This window comes from Schistocerca americana, chromosome 1 (genome assembly GCF_021461395.2).
Source record: "Schistocerca americana isolate TAMUIC-IGC-003095 chromosome 1, iqSchAmer2.1, whole genome shotgun sequence".
NCBI lineage: Eukaryota > Metazoa > Arthropoda > Insecta > Orthoptera > Acrididae > Schistocerca > Schistocerca americana.
In genome coordinates, this window is record NC_060119.1 from 30,149,708 (window position 1) to 30,172,972 (window position 23,265).

Genomic DNA, 23,265 nt, shown 5'->3' on the forward strand with positions numbered 1-23,265 from the left:
CGGAGTGGCTGAGCGGCTCTAGGCGCTACAGTCTGGAACCGCGCGACCGCTACGGTCGCAGGTTCGAATCCTGCCTCGGACATGGATGTGCGTGATGTCCATAGGTTAGTTAGCTTCAAGTAGTTCTAAGTTCTAGGGGACTGATGACCACAACAGTAAAGTCCCATAGTGCTCAGAGCCATTTACCGTTTTGATACTTCATGGCTCCCCATACCATGAAGACGAGACTAACACCACTGGTGCCTCTGCAAAATACTGCAATAATGCGAGCTCTGCGCAGGTAGCCGCTGTACTCGTATACAGTGTTCATGTGGGGTGGTGCTGAATCGTAGTTCATCGCTCAGCAGAGTGCGACGCTATTCGTCAGGAGTTTGTGCTTCCCAGTCAGGCCACCACTCCAAACGATGGTCTTGTGTTGTGGTGTTAACGGCAGCCTGTGCACACCAATGCAGTTCGATAGTCTGGCTCCTGCTGGTTCAGGGTGACATAGAACGTCTCAGGGATGTATGCGCAATGTTGCGGTTCTGCTGTAAGCAGGAAGATGCCCATATCTGTCGCCGATTGAACATGTGAGGAACCAGCTGGGATGCCAGCTCCATCCCAGTACCAGTGTACAGATGGCAGGGGTAGATGAGGAGGGGTTACGACGTGCCTTTCAAACACTGTTAGGTGGTGGAATTGCAGTCTCATAAACTTATCTTAGATGATAGATTAATGAAAGGCAAACCTACGTTTCTAGCAATTGTACACTTAGTGAAAGCTTTTGACATTGTTGACTGGAATACTCTCTTTCAAATTCTGAAGATGGCAGGGGTAAAAAACAGGGAGCGAAAGGCTATTTACAATTTGTACAGAAACGAGGTGGCAGTTATAAGAGTCGAGGGGCACGAAAGGGAACAAGTGGTTGGGAAGGGAATGAGACTGGGTTGTAGCCTATCCCCGATGTTATTCCATCTGTTCAAATGGTTCAAATGGCTCTGAGCACTATGCGACTTAACTTCTGAGGTCATCAGTCGCCTAGAACTTAGAACTAATTAAACCTAACTAACCTAAGGACATCACACACATCCATGCCCGAGGCAGGATTCGAACCTCCGACCGTAGCGGTCGCTCGTCTCCAGACTGCAGCGCCTAGAACCGCACGGCCACTAAGGCCGGCCTATTCCATCTGTATATTGAGCAAACAGTAAAGGAAAAAGAAGAAAACTTCGCAGCAGGAATTAAAATCCATGGAGAAGAAATAAAAACTTTGAGGTTCGGCGATCACATTCTGTCAGGACTTGGAAGAGCAGTTGAACGGAATGGACAGTGTCTTGGAAGGAGGGTATAAGATGAACATCAACGAAAGCAAAACGAGGATAATGGAATGTAGTCGAATTAATTCGGGTGATGCTGAGGGAATTAGATTAGGAAATGAGACGCTTGAAGTAGTAAAGGAGTTTTGCTATTTGGGGAGCAAAATAACTGATGATGGTCGAAGTAGAAAGGATATAAAACGTAGACTGGCAATGGCAAGGAAAACGTTTCTGAAGAAGAGAAATTTGTTAACATCGAGTATAGATTTAAGTGTCAGGAAGTCATTTCTGAAAGTATTTGTATAGAGTGCAGCCATGTATGGAAGTGAAACATGGACGATAAATAGTTTGGACAAGAAGAGAATAGAAGCTTTCGAAATGTGGTGCTACAGAAGAATGCTGAAGATTAGATGTATAGATCACATAATTAATGGAGGTATCGAATAAAATTGGGGAGAAGAGGAGTTTGTGGCATAACTTGAGTAGAAGAAGGGATCGGTTGGTAGGACATGTTCTGAGGCATCAAGGGATGATTAATTTAGTATTGGAGGGCAGCGTGGAGGGTAAAAATCGTAGAGGGAGACCAAAATATGAATACACTAAGCAGATTCGGAAGGATGTAGGTTGCAGTAGGTACTGGAAGATGAAGAAGCTTGCACAGGGTAGAGTAGATGGAGAGATGCACCAAACCAGTCTCAGGACTGAAGGCCACAACAACAACAACAACGAGAACACAGCATCTCCATACCATTCACAGTGATCACCTAACATTCAACACTGTTCGCATCATTATAATTTTATAGCCCACCACCTCTGGCGACACCGCTAAACACGAACCACACTAATGCCCTCCGGCGACTGTTACCCACCACAGACAATTATAACCGTAATTATTTACATACCCGTCTATGGTATGTAGATGTATGATGATACACTGAGATCTGACTATGTCTTCTGGATGCTCCACTTTTTTGTCACGCAATCCATTTTTAATTTGTACGAGGACTGCCCAGAAAGAAATGCACCGCATTTTCTTTCTTCAACAATTCTTTATTGAACATAATGAGTATTACACATACGAACGAATTGTGTTTTATCTTCGTACACTATTTTTCCACGTAATCTCCATACCGTTGTATGGCCTTCCTCCACCGCGAAACAAGGGTGTGTATGCCCTGTCGTTACCAGTGCTTATCCTGGTGGCGGTGCCGGTGCTTCACTGTGTGAATCATCTCCTCGTCGTCCTCAAAATGTCTTCCACGAATGGCTTCCTTTAATCTGTCCTCGCGAATGACATCACCACCTCTCTGCTACATGTCAGGTGTGACAGGCGTGGATGGTCTCCCAGACCGCTGCAAATCGTTGAGCTCCGCCGAACCGCCTTCTGATGACGTCACCCTCCGTACTTCTGTCGACGGCAGATGCTCCACAGACTTTGCACCAGCGTTCGTGAACATTCCCCACAGTTTCTTTCTCTGCAGCGAGAAATTCAATCACGGCACGTTGTTTGTAACGTACATTACCTAAAGACGCCACTTTAAAACTGTCTTGCAGCTACACTATCTATCGGAAGTGACCGAAACTTGGCGTGCTCACTCGGCAGACTTCAGATAATACATACGTAACGTTTCGCATTCGTAGCATTGTTTTCTGTTGGGAAAAAATTGCGGTCCATTACTTTCTGGGCAACCCCGCGTGTCTCAGACAATGTTATACACTGTGTGTACTAAAGTTTAGTTACTGTGTGGGAGGAGGGCAAAGGGGACAGTTCACTGAGATGCAGGATGTGTTGCAAAAGGTCATTGACAGTGTCGGCACAGTTTAGAATGTTCCGGAGACCACGAGAGTTGACCCATTCCAGACTAGGTGAATGTTAGAACTCCACAGCCGTGCTGTCCGCCTGTCGTTATGGGCAGAACACATTTCATACATGTCTGTCCAACAACTGGTGTCGGCAACGTGACCAAACGTTCCAAGGTACAACCGACTGGAGTGTTTAGCCCAAGGCTGATAACTAAACCTTGTTACCCTGTAAGAGTGCATTTGATGAAGTTGGAGTGAGAACCATAAATCAACAGCATTATGTACTCTACTCGACTAGCTGCGGCTCAGTTTATTTACTGAGACAGGATTCAGGTCAAAGTGGAGAATATTAATTTTATCGGCGTGATGGTACTGTCTGGCCGCATTGCATATAGCGAAAACCTACCGTATCTCAGTGCAGCACGTTTAAATACGAGACTCGATCAGATACGAAAGCTATGGGCGGTATTCATCACAGACATCGGTGTCTCTACTTCATGTGAGCATAAGTAATGCCCTTCCCTTAACAATTTATTGTTGTCACAATCTGTTCACAGCTGACTGATTTTGAGCATCATTAGTGATATTCAGAACTTCTGGCAAAAATGAGATCTCGTGTATGCGCACCGACGTGTAGTCACAATCAGACACACAAAACATTGTATCAGTCACGGATTCCTTCTGTGATAATACACTCCTGGAAATTGAGATACGAACACCGTGAATTCATTGTCCCAGGAAGGGGAAACTTTATTGACACATTCCTGGGGTCAGATACATCACATGATCACACTGACAGAACCACAGGCACATAGACACAGGCAACAGAGCATGCACAATGTCGGTACTAGTACAGTCTATATCCACCTTTCGCAGCAATGCAGGCTGCTATTCTCCCATGGAGACGATCGTAGAGATGCTGGATGTAGTCCTGTGGAACGGCTTGCCATGCCATTTCCACCTGGCGCCTCAGTTGGACCAGCGTTTGTGCTGGACGTGCAGACTGCGTGAGACGACGCTTCATCCAGTCCCAAACATTCTCAATGGGGGACAGATCCGGAGATCTTGCTGGCCAGGGTAGTTGACTTACACCTTCTAGAGCACGTTGGGTGGCACGGGATACATGCGGACGTGCATTGTCCTGTTGGAACAGCAAATTCCCTTGCCGGTCTAGGAATGGTAGAACGATGGGTTCGATGACGGTTTGGATGTACCGTGCACTATTCAGTGTCCCCTCGACGATCACCAGTGGTGTACGGCCAGTGTAGGAGATCGCTCCCCACACCATGATGCCGGGTGTTGGCCCTGTGTGCCTCGGTCGTATGCAGTCCTGATTGTGGCGCTCACCTACACGGCGCCAAACACGCATACGACCATCATTGGCACCAAGGCAGAAGCGACTCTCATCGCTGAAGACGACACGTCTCCATTCGTCCCTCCATTCACGCCTGTCGCGACACCACTGGAGGCGGGCTGCACGATGTTGGGGCGTGAGCGGAAGACGGCCTGTGTGCGGGACCGTAGCCCAGCTTCATGGAGACGGTTGCGAATGGTCCTCGCCGATACCCCAGGAGCAACAGTGTCCCTAATTTGCTGGGAAGTGGCGGTGCGGTCCCCTACGGCACTGCGTAGGATCCTACGGTCTTGGCGTGCATCCGTGCGTCGCTGCGGTCCGGTCCCAGGTCGACGGGCACGTGCACCTTCCGCCGACCACTGGCGACAACATCGATGTACTGTGGATACCTCACGCCCCACGTGTTGAGCAATTCGGCGGTACGTCCACCCGGCCTCCCGCATGCCCACTATACGCCCTCGCTCAAAGTCCGTCAACTGCACATACGGTTCACGTCCACGCTGTCGCGGCATGCTACCAGTGTTAAAGACTGCGATGGAGCTCCGTATGCCACGGCAAACTGGCTGACACTGACGGCGGCGGTGCACAAATGCTGCGCAGCTAGCGCCATTCGACGCCCAACACCGCGGTTCCTGGTGTCTCCGCTGTGCCGTGCGTGTGATCATTGCTTGTACAGCCCTCTCGCAGTGTCCGGAGCAAGTATGGTGGGTATGTCACACCGGTGTCAATGTGTTCTTTTTTCCATTTCCAGGAGTGTATATCAGTTTGCCTAAAGTCTAATTCCTTGCGCTGGACACATTTTAAAGTGTATGTCTGTCCATATAAGTACGCCACTCAGTGCCCTAGAAGAATCTGGAGCTGACAATAAAACATTGGCTATCATTAAGCAAGCTTTGAGTATCACAATTTCCATAGTTAAATCTTTAGGTCACGTAAAAAAACTTTGGAAATTAAAACAGGTGTGAGGCAGAGGGATGGGCTGCCTTCATTACTATCCAGTTGCATTTTGGTGGAAGTAGCCCGATGATGTAGAAAAAGAAGAGAAGAAGGAGGAATAAATAAATACAGTGAAATAGGGAAGATTGGAGATTGGAGATTTTAATGCACAGATTGGTAAAGAAAAAAGATATAAGAAAATAGTTGGAGACTATCCTGCACACAAGGAAACAAACAGAAATGGTGTGAGGCTAATAGAACTTTGCCAAGCACACAATTTAATTCTTAAATCCACAGCTTTCAAGAATGTACAAGAAACTACCACGAAGACAAAAGACATGGATATCCCCAAATCCTAGCCTTGGGGAATTTCAACTTGATCATGTGGCAATCAAGAAGATTTCTCGCAAAGAAATCATGTACGTTAGGGTAGTCGGCGGTGCAAATTTGGATTCAGACCACTACCTTTCTAAAATTAAGTTTTAAGTCATCTCAAACAGGAAACGCAGCATAAAACAAATTAAGGGTCGGAAGTATAGCACAGAAAAGATATTAAAATCAGCTGAATTCACAAAAGCAACAGAAACCATTCAGACACAAAGCTGGGGGGGTATAAAGGGAAACCTCATTACTACAGCCGCACGGATAGCACCTAACATAAAAAGTAAAAAATATGCCTGGTGGTCGCTGGAATGTGATGCCCTCATTGAAACAAGAAAACAGGCATGGCAAAACTGGCAATCACAGAAAACAGAAGAAAGCAGATTGGATTTCATTACAGTTAGAAAACTGGTAGATAAAAATATAAAAAGGATTAAGAAGACACATGAAAACAAAACTCTCCTCCAAATTGATGAAGAATTTGCTAAAAACAACACAAGAAGCTTTTACAGAACTTTTAAGCAAAGGTTATCAAGATAGAAATCACCCACCCTCGAATATCGAGATGTAAATGGGACCATCGCCCACAATAACACGGAAAATTGCAAAATACTAGCAGGCTACTTTGAGAAGCTCTTGAATTGTGAACCCATCCTTGAAAAATTTCAATCCATCCTAAATAACCGTGAGAAGCCGGATTCAGAACCACCGATGACTGAAGAACTACAGAAGGTCATTTCAGAACTTAAAAACAACAAGGCGTCCGGAGAAAACCAAATAGTGGCCGAACTATGGAAAAAGGCTGACAAAAATGCAGTTACATCCCTTAAGTGTGTTTTCGATAAAATCTGGAAAAAAGAAGAGATCCCCTCAGAATGGAGAACATCTCTCATCCACCCTATCCACAAGAAAGGTTTGAAGGCAGACCCCAACAATTACAGAGGAATATCACTGCTGGATATAACGTACAAGATTCTTTCTAAAGTCCTTTTGAACTGGGCAGAGCCGCAATTGGATCCGCAAATCGGGGAATACCAGGGAGGTTTTAGAAAGGGTAGATCATGTTCGGAACAAATACTAAACCTCAAAAACATTATGGCATACCAAAAATCAAGGGCAAAGCCATACGTAATCTCCTCCATTGATTTCAAAAAAGCATATGATTCGATTGATAGAGAATCTCTATTATCAGCCCTGGAAGAAATGGGTTTGGATATGAAAACAACTAATATTATAAAAGCGATTCTTACAAATACATTTTCGAAAGTTAAATTTGTGGGAGAATTATCGGAACCCTTTGAAATAAAAACGGGGTTGCGACAGGGGGATGAGCTCGCACCGTTGCTGTTCAATTGTGCGCTTGAGAAAGTAAATAGAGAATGGAACACAGATATTAAGAGTGGTATAAGACTGGGTTGCAAAAACCTTAAAGTAAATTGCATTTCTTTTGCAGATGATATGGCCCTGTTTGCTGTAACAGTGGAAGAAGCATGGGAGCAAATCCTTGAACTAAAGAAACAAGCAGCTAAAATAGGTCTTCACATCTCCTTTGAAAAAAACTAAGATATTGACAAATATCAAGCACTCATGTAAATAACTCGAAGTTCAAGAACAGAAGATTGAAAAACTAAAAGAATTCAAATATCTCGGAGAATGGATTAGTTGGAATGCTGGGGAAAGCAAAGCAATGGAATTCAGAAAAAATAAACTTGAATTGGCCTTCCAATTAACAAAAAGTACATACAACAAAAACTCCCTTTCCTGGGGGTCCAAAATTACACATTACAAGACAGTGATTAAGCCAGAAGCACTGTATGCAGCAGAAACACTTAACATGAATTTCAAAGAACAAATGGAGAAACTTGAGCTAAAGGAATGAAAAATTTTAAGAAAAATCACTGGGCCAAAATTTCAAGATAAAAAGATTATATATATCAAAAATCAAACTCTCTACAAGAAAATTGAAAAACTTTCAGATTCTATGCGAAAAAGGAGAATAAATTTTTATGGGCATCTTCTCAGAATGAATTCCAACAGATTAACTAAAAAAATCTTTGACTTCTTCCGTAACCGCAAAACGAAACACAACTGGTTTAAAGAAACTGAGAAAGACCTAGTAGAATTAAAGATTTCAGAAAATTCACTTATTGATAGAACAGCTAAATTAATTACTAAAGATGAAAACATAAGGTTACAAGACATATCTACACAAAAAATCCAAACCCCTCATCTCGGAAGAAAAGAGGAGAAGAAGATCAGAAAGAATAAAAAAATACTGGGCCCTAAGAAAAGAACAGCACACAAAGAAATGATTGATCCAGCGTTCCCCAAAGAGGGTGAAACGAAAGAAGAAGAAGAAGAAGAAGGGAAGAAATAGAAGGAACCATGAAACTGACTACTCAGCTTTTTCTGTTAACGTGGCTGTCTTAGAAGAGACCGTGTCACAGGAAACAAAACATATATACTGTGGTGTCACCGCCAGACACCACACTTGCTAGGTGGTAGCCTTTACATCGACCGGGGTCCGTTAGTATACGTCGGACCCGCGTGTCGCCACTATCAGTGATTGCAGACCGAGCGCCGCCACACGGCAGGTCTAGAGAGACGTCCTAGCACTCGCCCCAGTTGTACAGCCGACTCTGCTAGCGATGGTTCACTGACAAATTACGCTCTCATTTGCCGAGACGATAGTTAGCATAGCCTTCAGCTACGTCATTAGCTACGACCTAGCAAGGCGCCATTATCATTTGCTATTTATCTTGTGATGCATGTACCGTCAAGAGCTATGTTCACCTCTTATGGATCAAAGTTAAGTATTCCAGCAGCTTCGTACTTTATTTGCTAGTCTCAATTACTTTACCTGTTCCAGACCTCACGCCAGCCTGCGAGGTGCCGGGGCTAGCAGTGTATTTAACACTGAATTCTTCTAGAATCTACATATGTAAATGATGCTCTAAGCCCCCCCTATCCTAACTCCGGCTTTTACTGTTGCACAAGGATTAAAAAAAATATGCGAACTGACTCTAATCAACCCTGCCAGTGGAGTAGAAGAGAGTTTGACACCTGCAATAATTTAATTTGATAAATAAGTTAAATAAACGAAGGTTTCATTAACATAGTGAGGAATGATAGGGTTGCTCTACCGATTAACAGAATGAAAGTTCTGTCCAAAATAACAATATGATTTATTAAGACTAAACACAAAATAATAAGCAAAAACATATGAAACATTTACAATACATCAAATTGACTCAAATTGGATACTCAAACAAACGCTGTGAATGTGAAGTTGTCCCTAAACTAGATTGTGAGGATTATGACAAAGTGGTATGTGGAGCCAATTCCTTGCAACTCAAACCTTAAGAGAAAACACACAGCCAACCCAACATTAATTGCTGCTACTCAAGACAGAACAAAGTTAGAAAAAGACGAACAGGCGCGCTCTGCTGAGCTCTGATTATCACCTAGGAAAATCCCTATCTGCCGGTGCTGCGGACATACATTACCAATCTGTCTTCTTAACTGCAAGAACACAATTTGGCGTACTGGAGGCGACGGCTGGTTGCTTCGACGTCCTCGACCGAAAGGCGAGAGCCGACTACCTAGAGCACCCGTACAGGCCGAACACAGAACATTCCCGCCCCCACGACAGTGTCCGTGGTTAAACGTTCCAATCAGCAACTCTAAAACCGCGGAAAATTCCACTCCATTGCCGGAGCACTACCATTCCAGCAATGGAGATTCTTGGCGCCAATTTCTGCGCTGATTTTGCTACGTCACGGAGCTATGCCCTGAGCAAGCCAATCACAGTTACTATTCTGCAGAAAGGGCGGGAATTTTCCCGCCACAACTGCCTGGGTACACAAGTCATTCCCACGCCTCGCTGGTAGCCCACCAGAAAGTGTTTTCGCTAAGTTTCTGCGAAGTAACGGAACCTCTACCCAGCCGCTACTTCGGGCCCCTCCGGGCGTGTCTTTTGACAATGTCAGCGTCTGGAAAGCATTCACTCGACTCCCTCACACTCGTCGGCTTAACCCTCTCGAGATCCGCAGAGCCCGCCTGTCACCGGACCACCTGGGTGACGAGAGACGCTGCATGGGAAGTCCGCGTGTGAAGGAATAGCAACTTTTCACCGCATGCTATTAGAGACGAAAATCGTAAGATAGAAATATGAGAGGGGGCTCATGCCACCTCTCAAGCCTGCGTGAGCTTAAACGCGTGCCTTTCAGCTTCACCTCGTAGTGGCTTGGCTGTCTTGCCAAGTCACAACATATACTTTCTACAAGACATAGCAGAGAAAACTGGATTACAAATTTAGTTTGAAAAAACCGTGTCCATGACCAACTCTACAGAGGCACCAAAATATACGAAATCAAAAGATGGAAAAAAAAGAATAAAATTTCAGTATATAACTACTTGCTACAAATAATCCAGGCATGTGTCTGGACAAAGCAGCTAACATAAACAGAGCCAGAAAAAAGGAAATGGCGTTCAACTTAACAAACAACATATATAACAAACAATCCTTATCTATCAATACAGGATTGAGTACTTGAATGTGATTAAAACTTGATGTCTCTATGCCTCAGAATGCCTCGCGGTAGACAGAGCTAAGGATTTAAATAATTTGGAGAAGAAAGATAGAAGAGTAATTCAAAAAGTTTCGGGTTCAAAGTCTGAAAATTGGTATTGAAAAGCAACATTTTATGGCCACTTAAAAGGAGTGGAGAACAAGATGCTGACAAAAAACTATTCAGCTTCTAGGGTAAAAATACAAAATCCAAATTTCGTGGTATATAGAAGAAGGATCTACAGGATCTGGGAATAATAGACAAAGACATAGAATACAGACATTTGTTAAAGTAAAGGTACGAAAAGGCAAAGTTTCCCAGAATGAAACATAAAAGAAGAGGGGAACGATAGGGATAGAAGGGGACAGAGAGCAAGTATGAGGTAGTATTGGAAAGCAAAATCAAGGAAAATAATGTGAGACCATTACCCAGCTGTTTCACATGTATCTGAGTTGTCCAAATTCGAATAAAACAATAATAATAATAATGATAAATTGATTAAGTGGTAAGATGGAGTAATCTAATACACCACATTCACATTTAGTAACAATCAAGACAGTCTCTAATAGATAGTATGGAAGGCTTTAAGCGAAAAAATACGACGAGAATGTAATCTACAACCACAAAGCCATACGGAGAGTTAGCTCGCAGGCAGGGAACACGTGATATGTCACACAGGGACGTTGTGGTAGTATTCCTAAATCACCACTGGCAAATGGTGAGTCACGTCGTTCAACAAGACCATGTTCGATCATCTCCCTTACCCACCTGCCGAGAACTACCATGATGTCAGCGGGACGGTATATGCGAACTGTCCCTCTGTTTTTCCTCCGTCATAATGAGTGATCCTTAGCTCACTCTGAGGACAGAAACTTTACGACAGTATGAGACACTGAATTATATTGCTAAAGAGATGTCATTAAACGAGAAATTTCACAGAGTACTAGGGAGGACAGGTACCGATGCACTCCAGTACTGGAACACTTTGCTGCGACGTGTAACGTGGGACGCTTCGGAATTCCGCCAGAAGATTGCTCAGAACTTTGTGTGTGAGCCCAAGCAGCGTGACTCAGTCAGAGAGATTGCTGTTGGGCATCCGGTCTTGTGGAATCTGGCCACAGTCGCAGCTACACTCAAGTGCCGACCGCCGACGATGGCGTCTCACGCGATCAGTGCGAAAGACATTAGTCACTCAGTAGACTATCTCCTAGTGGAATGCACCAGCATAGCCAAGTAAAAATCGCGGTTCCCGTGATACACCTATCTCAGTCAATAGTGAGTACCGAGAAAGTTCCCCTCACATCACGATTACATAGTACAGACAATAAAACCATGAGTAATTACCATCCAGTTTTCTTGCAGACTTTTTTACAAAATATTCGAAAAAGTGATGCATTCAAAGGAGTCTCACATTTAAATAGAAACAATTTACCTAGCATATCACAGTTTGTATTCCAGAAGGTTCGCTCGACTGAGAACGTTAATCATACGTTCACTCAAAGAATATTACAAGCCTTGGATAGTAAAATATCACCACTTGGTAATTTTTGTGATCTTCCAAAATCGTTTCATTGCGCAGATCCAGATCATGTTATCGTCTTAGAAGAACATAGTTTTATGGAATTGCTAGCTGTACAGCCAACTGGTTTGAACCAGTTGTTTGAATCATACGTAACCAAAAGAATGCAAAAAAGTTTTGCTGATTAATTCAAACAATGTGAGAAATAGGAAAAGTTTCAATGACTTAGGGGAAGGGGGGGGGGGTGTGGAAAAAAAAATCACTCAAGGAGTACCACAAAATACAATTTTCGGTCCATTCTTATTTCCCAACATGGGAATGATCTTCCACTTAACATTCATCACGCAACATTAATACGTCTTGCAGACGATATTAATGTTATATTAAATCTCACTAGAGAGAAAGCAACAGAAGAAGTTGTTAACGATGATCTCCAAAGACTCTCCGTAAATCTTGAGGAAACACAATATATTCACCTCTCTACAGCAAATAAAACCATACCAACAATTGATATGGAACATAAACAGGAGACAGTCAAAAAGACAGAAGGCTAAAAATTTGTAGGTATGTATTCTGACGAATACTTTAACAGGAAGAAGCGTATTTCTGAGTTTCTCAGACAATAAGTTCAACTAGTTTTGCTCTTCGTGTAATTGCTTGTTCTGGAAATAAACTGGTCAACCTCTTGACATATTCTGCATACTTCCACTCAGTAACATCTTACGGAATAATTTTCTAGGACAACTCATCACTTGGAAAGAAAGTACTGATTGCACAAAAGCGAGCAGTAAGAATGAAATGTGGTGTTCACCAGCAAATGCTAGTCATTTAACTGAATCTTCACAATGCACATATCGCTAATGGAATTTGTCATAAAATACCCACCATAATTGAGAAGAATAGTGATCTATAGACCTACAACAGAAAAAAATGACCTTTATTAGTCATTATTATTTCTGTTAGTGGTCGGGAAGGAGGTAAATATGGGGCAACAAAAATGTTTGATTATTTGCCCAATAACGTAAAATATCTGACAGGTAGCAAAGCAAGTTTTAAATTTAGCCTAAAACTATTTCTCCTGAACAATTCCTTCTATTTCGTGAACGAATTTCTGTTAACCAAATATCTACTTTTTAAGTACAGTTGTATGATTATATGTGAAAGACTAAACAAATCCTAAGTTCATTAATGTTGACATTGATCATGTAACCTACCGTGTAAACTGACTCGTCAATACACAAAACAGCTAGGTGTTCATCACGAGCTGCACCCGCAAGAGAAGAAAGAGGCAGAGCGCCGTGGTTTCTGCAGAGTCCGGACTAGTCCACGGACGTTATTTTATGATCCGTGGGTAGTCGATGCCGGCCAGCACCAATCATTTCTTTAGAAATATATGTGATTTTATTGGATGATTAAATTATTCTCAGAAAGCAAACGGTCTACGCATCACCGTAATATGCTGATAATGCTGCGGAAATCTGTGAATGCCCAAAATGGTTCTATATACGCTCAATTTGGCATTGCGTCATTTGATCTTCCGAGGCTACGAAACGAGGCAAGGGCATTACTCTGGTGAGTCTTGCAAAATATATTTTGTCTCAAAGAAATAAGGTCCCACTTTGGTTCAGTGAACCAACAGTGGTATTGTCAGTAATAACAAAGAGTCAGGTCAAGCTGCCCTATATGTAATTTCCAGTGTCGAGTTACTCTGCGCATACGGTAAGCGGTGTTTACTTAATTTATGTACCTCGCGCATAGAGGAATCAAGGTTGTCATTTATAATGGTCACTCACCCGGTACACTGTTTTTAAATAGCATTTTTATACAATTTCTGCAAAATTCACAGGCATTTTATTGTTATCTCTTAAAGTATTCTTTATGTCGCTGTGATCTCGTTCTCTGCCTGCGGATGACCTTTACGTCAGTTTGCGTTGACTTGCTCTTGTTTCTACTAAGAGATCAGTAGCACGTAATTAACTACACGAGTTCGTTTCTTAAGGATAGCCTAATAACAACGAAAACGAGCAGAAAGGGGAAAAAATAAAGGAGTACGGACAAGTGAGAGTAAGACTAGCGCTCTGAGGGTTCCGTACAACATTAATTATCTGTGTAGAGGGTAATAATAATATTAGTGATAATAGCATTTATATGTGATTCAATGGCCTGATGCAATTCTTACTTCCGGATGCCACTTTTGCGGCTTGCCTCCCCACATCGTACCCCAGGTATGCAATCAGACGAAGGGGACCTACAGTTTAACGTGGAATCGAAAACACGAGTTGTTTCTGGTGAGTGCTCACATTATCTGCATCCAGTAACGCCTTGGGCTGAGGATGACACGGCGGTCGGTCGTACCGTTGGGCCTACATGGTCTTTTCGGGCGGAGTTACAATGTTTGTGAAAGACAATGGAAAAGATGTTACGCATCTAGATTGAATATATACATGTATTTTTCCAGTGTCGTTTACAAACATTGTAACTTGTTTGGCGACAACAGTCAGCAAAGGTCTGAAGATGGCCTTGTAAGCCGAAAACCGGTTAATAAAACAACAGTGATACCGTAGAACAAAAGAAAAGTAGTGCTCTTAATTTGTTATAATGTTTTCTGCCAAGAACCGAGAGAAGATTCAGATAACATGGTATGTGACTTATATGGTCGTACCTTTTGCTTGCAATTAACTTTTGCTTGCATTACTTATTTACACCGCCAACGGACCATGGACCTTACTATTTGACAAAAACTTCAATTTGACACCTCCACCCGATCCTTAGAAATCGGATTCTGAAAGACGGCGGTATCGTTTGACTGCATTAACTAAGGAGTTTACATTTTTTGTACCGTCAAGGAACTACGGACCCAAGTATTTGACACAAGTTTCTGCTTGATACTTCTAACTGTTGCCGGCCGTTGTGGCCGAGCGGTTCTAGGCGCTACAGTCTGGAACCGCGCGACCGCTAGGGTCGCAGGTTCGAATCCTGCCTCGGGCATGGATGTGTGTGATGTCCTTAGGTTAGTTAGGTTTAAGTAGTTCTACGTTCTAGGAGACTGATGACCTCAGAAGTTAAGTCCCATAGTGCTCATAGCCATTTGAACCATTTGAGCCTCTAACTGTTCCTGAGAAAAGCGGTTTTAACAGATGGTCAGACAGACAAACAGATAGCAAAAAAAGTTACCTAGTTACACATTAACAATTTACGGATTATTTCCTTTATTTTTACTGTGAAACTTTGCTCCCCCTTAAATTTTATGATTCCTGATCAGTGGGAAGTTCCCTAAAGTTTGCGATGATTGAGCTTGGGAGTATCGAAATACGCGACATAAATGTGTATATCTTTTGATTGCATTAGCTTAGAATCTTAAATTTTTCACACTGCCATGGGACAGTAGACCTCAGCACATGACATAAATTTTAAGTTCACACCCGCACCCGTCCCTGGGAGAAAGGGCTCTCAACAGGTGGGCAGTCAAACGGACAGGCAGAGAGACGGATGGGTAACAAAGTGATCCAAAAGGCTCCGTTTTTAGCGACTGAAGTAGGGAGCCCTAAAAAGAGAATAAAAATAAAGAAAGATAGAACTCAAATATGACAGTTGTCAATTGGTCGTAAGTAAAGTGAGTGGGTAGGAGACTCTACGTCCAGCTGCCTATTCCCTCTAGCTTGAGTAACCCCGTGGACCCGGAACCAAGTCGATGGCGTGTTTCCCGTTTCATCTCGGCGCTGAAAATATAGTCTTCTTTTCAAAGTCGGGGACGGGTCCGAAGACATGCTGACGGTTTAATGGGCCTGTTTCCCCTGGTTCTATTTATTTTTATCTTCGTACCGAGCAGATCGCTGCCTCCAAGGCTCGTCACGTGGTTGCAGCCTTGACAGGCAGTACTTGGTTAGCACGCTACCGTTCGAAGGTGTGTGAGAAAATTGCCAGCGTTGCGTCCGAGAAGTTCGGTTCGTCACGCAATGCCTTGTAGGCAACAGTGTGCCGAAGCTGCTCTCTATAATGGAAGACCCATTAACTGTACATTCCAGTAGGGCTTGGCGGTGGTAGCTTACAAACTGTGTGAGCGTTTACTTTCCCGGCGTGTACTACAAAAGAAAAGCTCTCGTCTTTGCAGCGCGGTGGCACCGTTGAGGTACAGCGACGTTTCGAGGAGTGTCACGCTCGTCGTCTTCTGACGGTACATATTTTTGTGTTAGCAGAAGAGCCAACACCGTGTTACGAGTGGAGGCCGAAATGCACGCGTTTTAGCTCACGCAGGCTGGCGTAAGGAGGGAAGAACTATACTGACGTGAGGTCTGGAACATGACAAGGAATGAGAATTCAGAAAGCGGACGTAATTAGTTTGATAACTTTAATCCATTAATGATGAACGTCGCTCTTGACGGAACATGATTCAGAATATTATCTGTTCAGAATACATTCTTGAAGATAGTAATCATAGTAACTGAATATGGCGCCTTGCTAGGTCGTAGCAAATGACGTAGCTGAAGGCTATGCTAAACTGTCGTCTCTGCAAATGAGAGCGTATGTAGGCAGTGAACCATCGCTAGCAAAGTCGGCTGTACAACTGGGGGCGAGTGCTAGGGAGTCTCTCTAGACTAGACCTGCCGTGTGGCGGCGCTCGGTCTGCAATCACTGATAGTGGCGACACGCGGGTCCGGCGTATACTAATGGACCGCGGCCGATTTAAAGGCTACCACCTAGCAAGTGTGGTGTCTGGCGGTGACACCACACATATAGCACTACTGTCCGGCTTGAAACCCAGTAGTTAGTTAGTTAGTTACACCATCCATAGACCATTTGAAAGATTCTTTTATCGAAATGATGTTTAACGAGTCAGTTTACACGTTATGTAAACATGATTAGCGTTAACATTAATGAACACTTTATCATTATGTTCCTACTCGTCCAACTACATTTGAAAACATTTTTTTTTTCACTCATCGTTAAAGCTATGAGTGGATCAGAGAAGAGTTCAATATGCAGTAGTAAAATAGCTTTTAATCAACACATATGAGTACAAAAACCGACAGAGTACAGTATGAATGGGAGAACGAGAGAGAAGTGTTTGGAGTAAACAGGGTGCAAAGCATGGATTCAATCTTTCTGCCCTACCGTTCAATCTGTATATCGAAAAAGCAGCGAGAGAAATAAAATAAAGGGCGTAAAATTAAGGGTGAACGGGTTTCAGTGGTAAGAATCGCTTACGACGTTACTACCCTTAGTACCAATGGGCACCTCAGCCACAGTATCTACAAAAAACCGACTCACACGGCTCAGTATCAGAACGCCTTCAGCCACCACCGCCCGGCACAGAAAGCTGCCATTCTGAACACCCTCCCCTATTGTGCTACAGTGGTCTCAGACGTTGAAAATTTGCCGCCAGAACTAAGTCATCTCCGAAAATTCTATCCTCAAAATGACTACAATCACGACTATGTACCACTCGCTGTCTCTGGTGAGACGTGCAGGAGAAACACTACCGAAGAGGAGAGCAAGAAACTTTCGTTTCTGCCTTTCTGTGGCTCAGTGTCGCGATAGATTAGTTGGCTTCTGAGAAGACACCGTTTTCAGGCTCCCAGCAAAAATACAACAGCGCGTGAGGTCTGTGAAGGACGATCTCGGGCTCAGAACGCCAGGACTGTAGAGAGTGCCATGTCAGTGTGGCTGCTACAACGTCGGCGGAAAGCTACGGACTGTGGAGCAGAGCCGAAAGTAGCTCGACAGCCGCTCACGCCTACGCTGTAGCGAAAAATCAGCCGTCGCAGAACACGGTATGGAAAATCGACATCGTCTTTTGTTTGACGAAAGATCTGTCGTTATGAGGACGAATAGATTCTGAGACAGTGCTGTAAAAGAAGTTATAGAAATAAATGTCATTACGAGTACGAATGGATTTTGACATAGCGCTATAAAAGAAGCTATAGAAATAAAAATATCTCAAACCAGCATCAACAAGGACGGCGGTCTGCCGCTCACCACACCCTGGGACCAGGCCATCGCCAGGCTGAAGGGGGTGCGGCGGATGCGCGACGAAAGCAGTACGTCTCGTATGTGACGGGGAAGAGAGCACCAGCAACGCGCCAGCCTATACAGCGGCGAGGCCCCGGCGGCACAGCAGTCGTGTGCCGACAATGGCCGAGAAGAGCTCGGTCGAAAGCAGGTGGGATTTCGACCACCTGACGCAGCTAGAAGCCCGGCCATATTTTTTTATGTTACAGGACACGTTGAACGAAATGAACAGCCTTGAAATATCTGCGTAAGGACTGGTCACGAGATTTTGCTTAGTTTAGATTGTTACTGCATCTCATATTGACATCTCTGATTTCGGAGAGCTTCTTGATTTAATCGGGGAGCAGAAAAAACGGTGGAGTATATTAGTTGAACAGCAGTTAAAGTTATCATGCAAATGACATATTTTCTGCATCACAAGGACTCATGGTTAGCCGTAGCCGCCCGGTGTGGCCGAGCGGTTCTAGGCGCTTCAGTTCGGAACGGCGCGACTGCTACGGGCGCAGGTTCGAATCCTGCCTCGGGCGTAGATGTGTGTGATGTTCTTAGGTTACTTAGGTTAAAGTAGTTCTAAGTTCTAGGGGAATGGTCCTACGGGAAAATTCCCACTTCATCGCTACCTCGGACAAGCTGTGTCGCATCGCTCGTGCGCAGACTATATTCACTTAAATCTTGATAACCTGCCATTTTAGCAGCAGCAACCGATCTAACAACTGTGCCAGATACTTGTCTTATATAGGCGTTGCCGACCGCAGCGCCATATTCTACCTGTTCATATATCTCTGTATTTGATTACTTATGCCTCTATCACTTTCATTGGCGCTTCAGTGTAGTAATAACAGTTATTTTCGTGTAAACACATATTTATAATAGTGTCTTTTATATCATACAGAAAATGGCGTACACTTTCTTCTGGAACTGACTGTAAGTGCTTGTACGAAAACGAAGACTGCATCAGACTGGTCAGAAGTAGCTAGTGTGATTCCTTTATGTGTCAAGGGGGGCCAAAATATGTGTCACTTACGTCCTAGATAAGTCCACAGTCACAGTATGGTGATGGTATGATGTGTTAGTTCTATGCAGGTGTTGTCAGTGGCAACTGTGGTTGAATTTCAGCCTCACAATAATAGTTACAGAACACATCTTGTTCCCTTTGCCACAGGTGCTCTCCAATGATTACTCCAAGAGTGAAATCCAACCATGACTGCGAACATACCACACCTGCACAGAATTAACACATCATACCATCACAACACTGCCGCAGTTGGTAGATGCAGGACGTCAACCTCATATTCTCTGGCTACCATTGTCACAAAATGGAATAACAGACAGATTATGGGGCTGGTCAAAACGTAACAAGAAATCACCACGAACGTGAAGATCCTCTTGACAGCAGTGAATATAAATGTTTGTACATTGATTGAGGAATTCTAGCTGAAAGTTGACATGAAAATGTAATAGACGAGTCTGGTGTGTGTGGGGGGGGGGGGGGGGGGGGGGTGCTTACTTTGCTCATTCAGAAACTAGTTTGTTCAAAGATATTTCAGCTATTGTCCTTATTTAAGAGTCACTGTACATCTCAGTGAAATTTCTGTTTTGAATTAGTTAGCTGTTTCTAGATAGGCAGGACTGTAATTTCGAACTGGTTGCTTTGGTATACCCGACGTCCTGATAGAAAAAAAGAAAACAAAAAAAGCTTGCGTAAAAAGAAAAGAAAAGACAGACGGACTTGATCAGGAGTACCAATAGTTCCGCAGCACCGGCTTGGTAGCTCAATTTCATTGATTCTCCCTCTACACGGTGAACGCAATTTCCACAGACAAAATTTCAAAGGCTGTCCGGTGACATTTTCTATTTTGGTGCAGTGGTCTTCAGCGGCTAGTTAGATAGTAATTGAATTTCATATATGCCTGATGTCACTTAAGTATGAGGTCGCTGTAACTAGCATGAAGTACAGAAATAAAAAACTTCACAGCCAAGATCGCCTATTATATCTTTATTTATGATGGGTGGTTTCCGCAAATCTAAATTGCCATTACTGGATCTGTAAAGAATATAGATCGAAAATACAAGCAGAATCCGGGTGTATACGCCCCGGGACAAGCGGTAAAGCCGGGAAAAACGCGGAAATTTTTCATCCGGAAAAAATCCAAGAAAAACCCGGAATTTTATTAGAGTTCCGGGAATTTTTCATTGTTTTAGTTTTCAGTTCAATTTTCTGTAATTTTGATTGGTAAATACTGGTACACTTTACAGCGCTACTGCAGAATAATACTGCAGTAATAAAACATAAACGAGAGATAGCACCAAAATAAAAGTTAATTTGCAAAGAAAATGCACCATTCACGATAACAGAAGACAGTGCACACACAACCGTATGCTGACAGCAGAACGTCACAAAGACCGAAGACTGTGCAGCACTTCGTAACAACAAACTGCTTTCGATGAGCGTGACGTCACAACTGTTTACAGTTCTAACAGCTCGCAGGAAAATGTGCGGATGGTGATTCGTGAAGCGTTACTTTCAAAGTAAATTTCCTTCTATGCAAGATGAATTATGTCATGTGTAGGAATTTTCGACGAATTTCTTCAGTCACGGAGCGTTTGACTGTCATTCAAAACTTAACATTTCGAGGATAAGCCACTTAGTAAAAGTTTGGGCCCAGAAGACCAGCCATTTTTGCCGTCATTCAAAAATTTTAGTGGCACCTTTGTGCTTGATATCTTAAAGAGTAATACAGTACAAAAGAAGTTCAAGCTTTAAGATTAGTTTTCATATTTATTACAGTTCTTTCATATGTTGAAAATTATCCAACGATGACGACAAAATTATCCTTAAAGAAATGCGAGGTTTGTTCTTGAACGATTTCACACGTAATTGGCTTGTCTATGGGAAAGGCGAAGTTTCTGGCGTGCCGAGAGATATGTTCGAATTATAGAAATCCCCGGAGATCTTTCCATAAACGTGCTGTTCTTTGCCGGGCTTCCATTTCCTACAGTGCAGGAAGTTCTACGTTGGTGTGTAAAACCTTTACTATTCAAAGGACTAATAAATGTTACAGCTCCGAGGGAAAGTGTATTGTCACACCCTGATCATCAGGTTGGATATAACAGGGCGGGATACATATTTACACAGCTTGGATATATACAACGTATCTTATGCAAATACACCTCAATAAATCCCCATCATGTGTACAAAATATAATGCCGAGTGACCACCCAAAACTCAAGTGAACTTCTGTAAGGTTATTCAATGTGATAACATATTTTACACATTGTACTTGCGTTACAACTACTTGACCATACAGAGAGGTGGCGCAAATTCAGAAGTTCCGCCTGTGACGGGGTCACCAAACGTGTTTTGGTTTCCCGAAATCGACAAGAAAGTGATACAAAAATTGGACGTGTGGCAGTATAAGAATCGAACCCCATCCAAAGGCTGTGCAGTATCGTGCTGCATCATCTACGCAACGAAAACAACTGACACTAATTGCACCCGGTGGGCCGCTTCAATCTCCGCGTGCAGCTGTCTGATTGGCTAACTTCAATGTTAATCCAAAGGTGGTTGAATTATTTTGAGAAATTGCTGAAAAAAGAAAATGTAAGAGTGAAAACTGAGGAAGGAGGGGCAAACGAAGGATTAACGATGGATATAAGTAGAGATGAAGTCGAACGGGTAGTTGAAAAGATGAAAAATGGGAAGGCACTTGGCCCAGACCAGATCCCCGTTGAGGTATCGACGTGTCTCGGTAAAAAGGGAATTGAGCTCCTTTGGGATCTAATGAAGAAGATTTGGTGACAGGAGGAGATGCCAGACGAGTGGAGAACTGATCCCAATATCTAAGGGGAAAGGTGATGTGCAGGACTGCAGTAACTATAGAGGTATTAAACTGATGGCACACACAATGAAAATTTGGGAAAGAGTTATAGAAGCAAGATCACGCAAGGAGACTGTGGTGTGTGAAGAACAGTTTGGGTTCATGCCAGGAAGAGGAACGACTGATGCAACACATGCTTTAAGGCGGATAGTGGAGAGACACGGGGAGCTACAAGCAGATCTACATATGGCTTTCATTGATTTGGAGAAAGCATATGACAGAGTCCCAAGGGACGAAATATGGAGAAGCATAAGAGAGCAGTGCGTGCCAGAGAAGCATGTGAGGGTAGTGAAGGAAATGTACAGAGGAGCAATGAGACAGGTGAGAAGTAGTGTGGGCATGACAAAGGAGTTTCTAGTAAAAGTATGGTTACATCAAGGGTCTGCGCTTAGTCCCTACATCTTTGACCTGATTATGGATGTGCTGGTGAAAGATGTGAAGAAGGAAGCGCCGTGGAATATGATGTTTGCGGATTATGTGGTTCTTTGTGAGCAAAGCATAGACGAACTTGAGGAAAAGCTGGAGGATTGGAGGAAGGCACTAGAAGAAAGAGGGATGAAAATTTGCAGGACAAAGTCAGAATATTTAGCACTGAAGGATGTCCAGATGAGGTCTTGCAAGATCCAGGATGATGAGCTGAAATCGGTCTGCAAATTTAAATACCTGGGGTCGTACATACAGAGGGACGGAGGACTGGAAAGCAAGATACAACACCGTAAAAATTACGGTTGGAACAACTGGAGGAAAATTATTGGAATGTTGTGTGACAAGAAGGTGAGCACTGGGTTGAAAGGGAAAGTGTACAAGTCAGTGGTAAGGCCTGGTATGATATACGGGGGCAGAGACGTGGCCAATCACAGTAGCCCAGGAAAGGAAGATGGAAGTGGCGGAAATGAGGATTCTGAGGTGAATGTGTGGGGTAAGAAGGAAGGACAGGATTAGAAACGAATTTGTTAGAGGAGCTGTGAACGTGGGACCCATGGGGAAAAAGATACAAGAGAGCAGATTAAGGTGGTACGAACACCTACAGAGGAAAGGGGAAGAGTATATCGGAGACACAGTTGAAGATATAAAGATTGAAGGAGCGAGAAGGAGAGGAGGACCGAAGATGAGGTGGGATAAGATATCCGGGGACCTAAGGGAGAAAGGATGGAAGAAGGAAGAGGCCATGGGTTGAGTACTATGGAGGAGAAGAGCAACGCTGACCCTACGTAACGTGGGACAAGGCGACGATAAAGAAGAAGAAGAAGAAGAAGAAGAATGTTAATAAACTCGGAAACGATGCAACGCATCGAATTTTTTGCTAACTATTATTTCTCAGTACAACCTACCCTGCACCACCCTTACAAGCTTTTAATACTTTTTCTGAATACCCTGTATAAGCAGTAGATTAGTACAGTTGATGTACAATGCTTTGTTTTATATAATCACAAAGATTGTAATACTATTTTTTTAATTTTAAAAGAATTATTCCAAAAAAGTTTTGTTATTACACTATAATCTGATTAGGATTATATGG

The 23,265-nt window shown here is 43.3% G+C and overlaps 1 protein-coding gene across 1 annotated transcript; it reads left to right on the forward strand.

Moving 5' to 3' along the window:
- Positions 1-21,773: 21,773 nt before the first annotated feature.
- LOC124545998 lies at positions 21,774-22,688 on the forward strand. The gene has a single exon (XM_047124970.1). The coding sequence runs from the start codon at positions 21,774-21,776 to the stop codon at positions 22,686-22,688; it is 915 nt and encodes a 304-aa protein (XP_046980926.1).
- Positions 22,689-23,265: the final 577 nt, after the last annotated feature.

Bases quoted from the DNA above. Each gene is read 5' to 3' on its own strand.
- LOC124545998 (XM_047124970.1), top strand. From the start codon at position 21,774: ATGAAAATTTGGGAAAGAGTTATAGAAGCAAGATCACGCAAGGAGACT.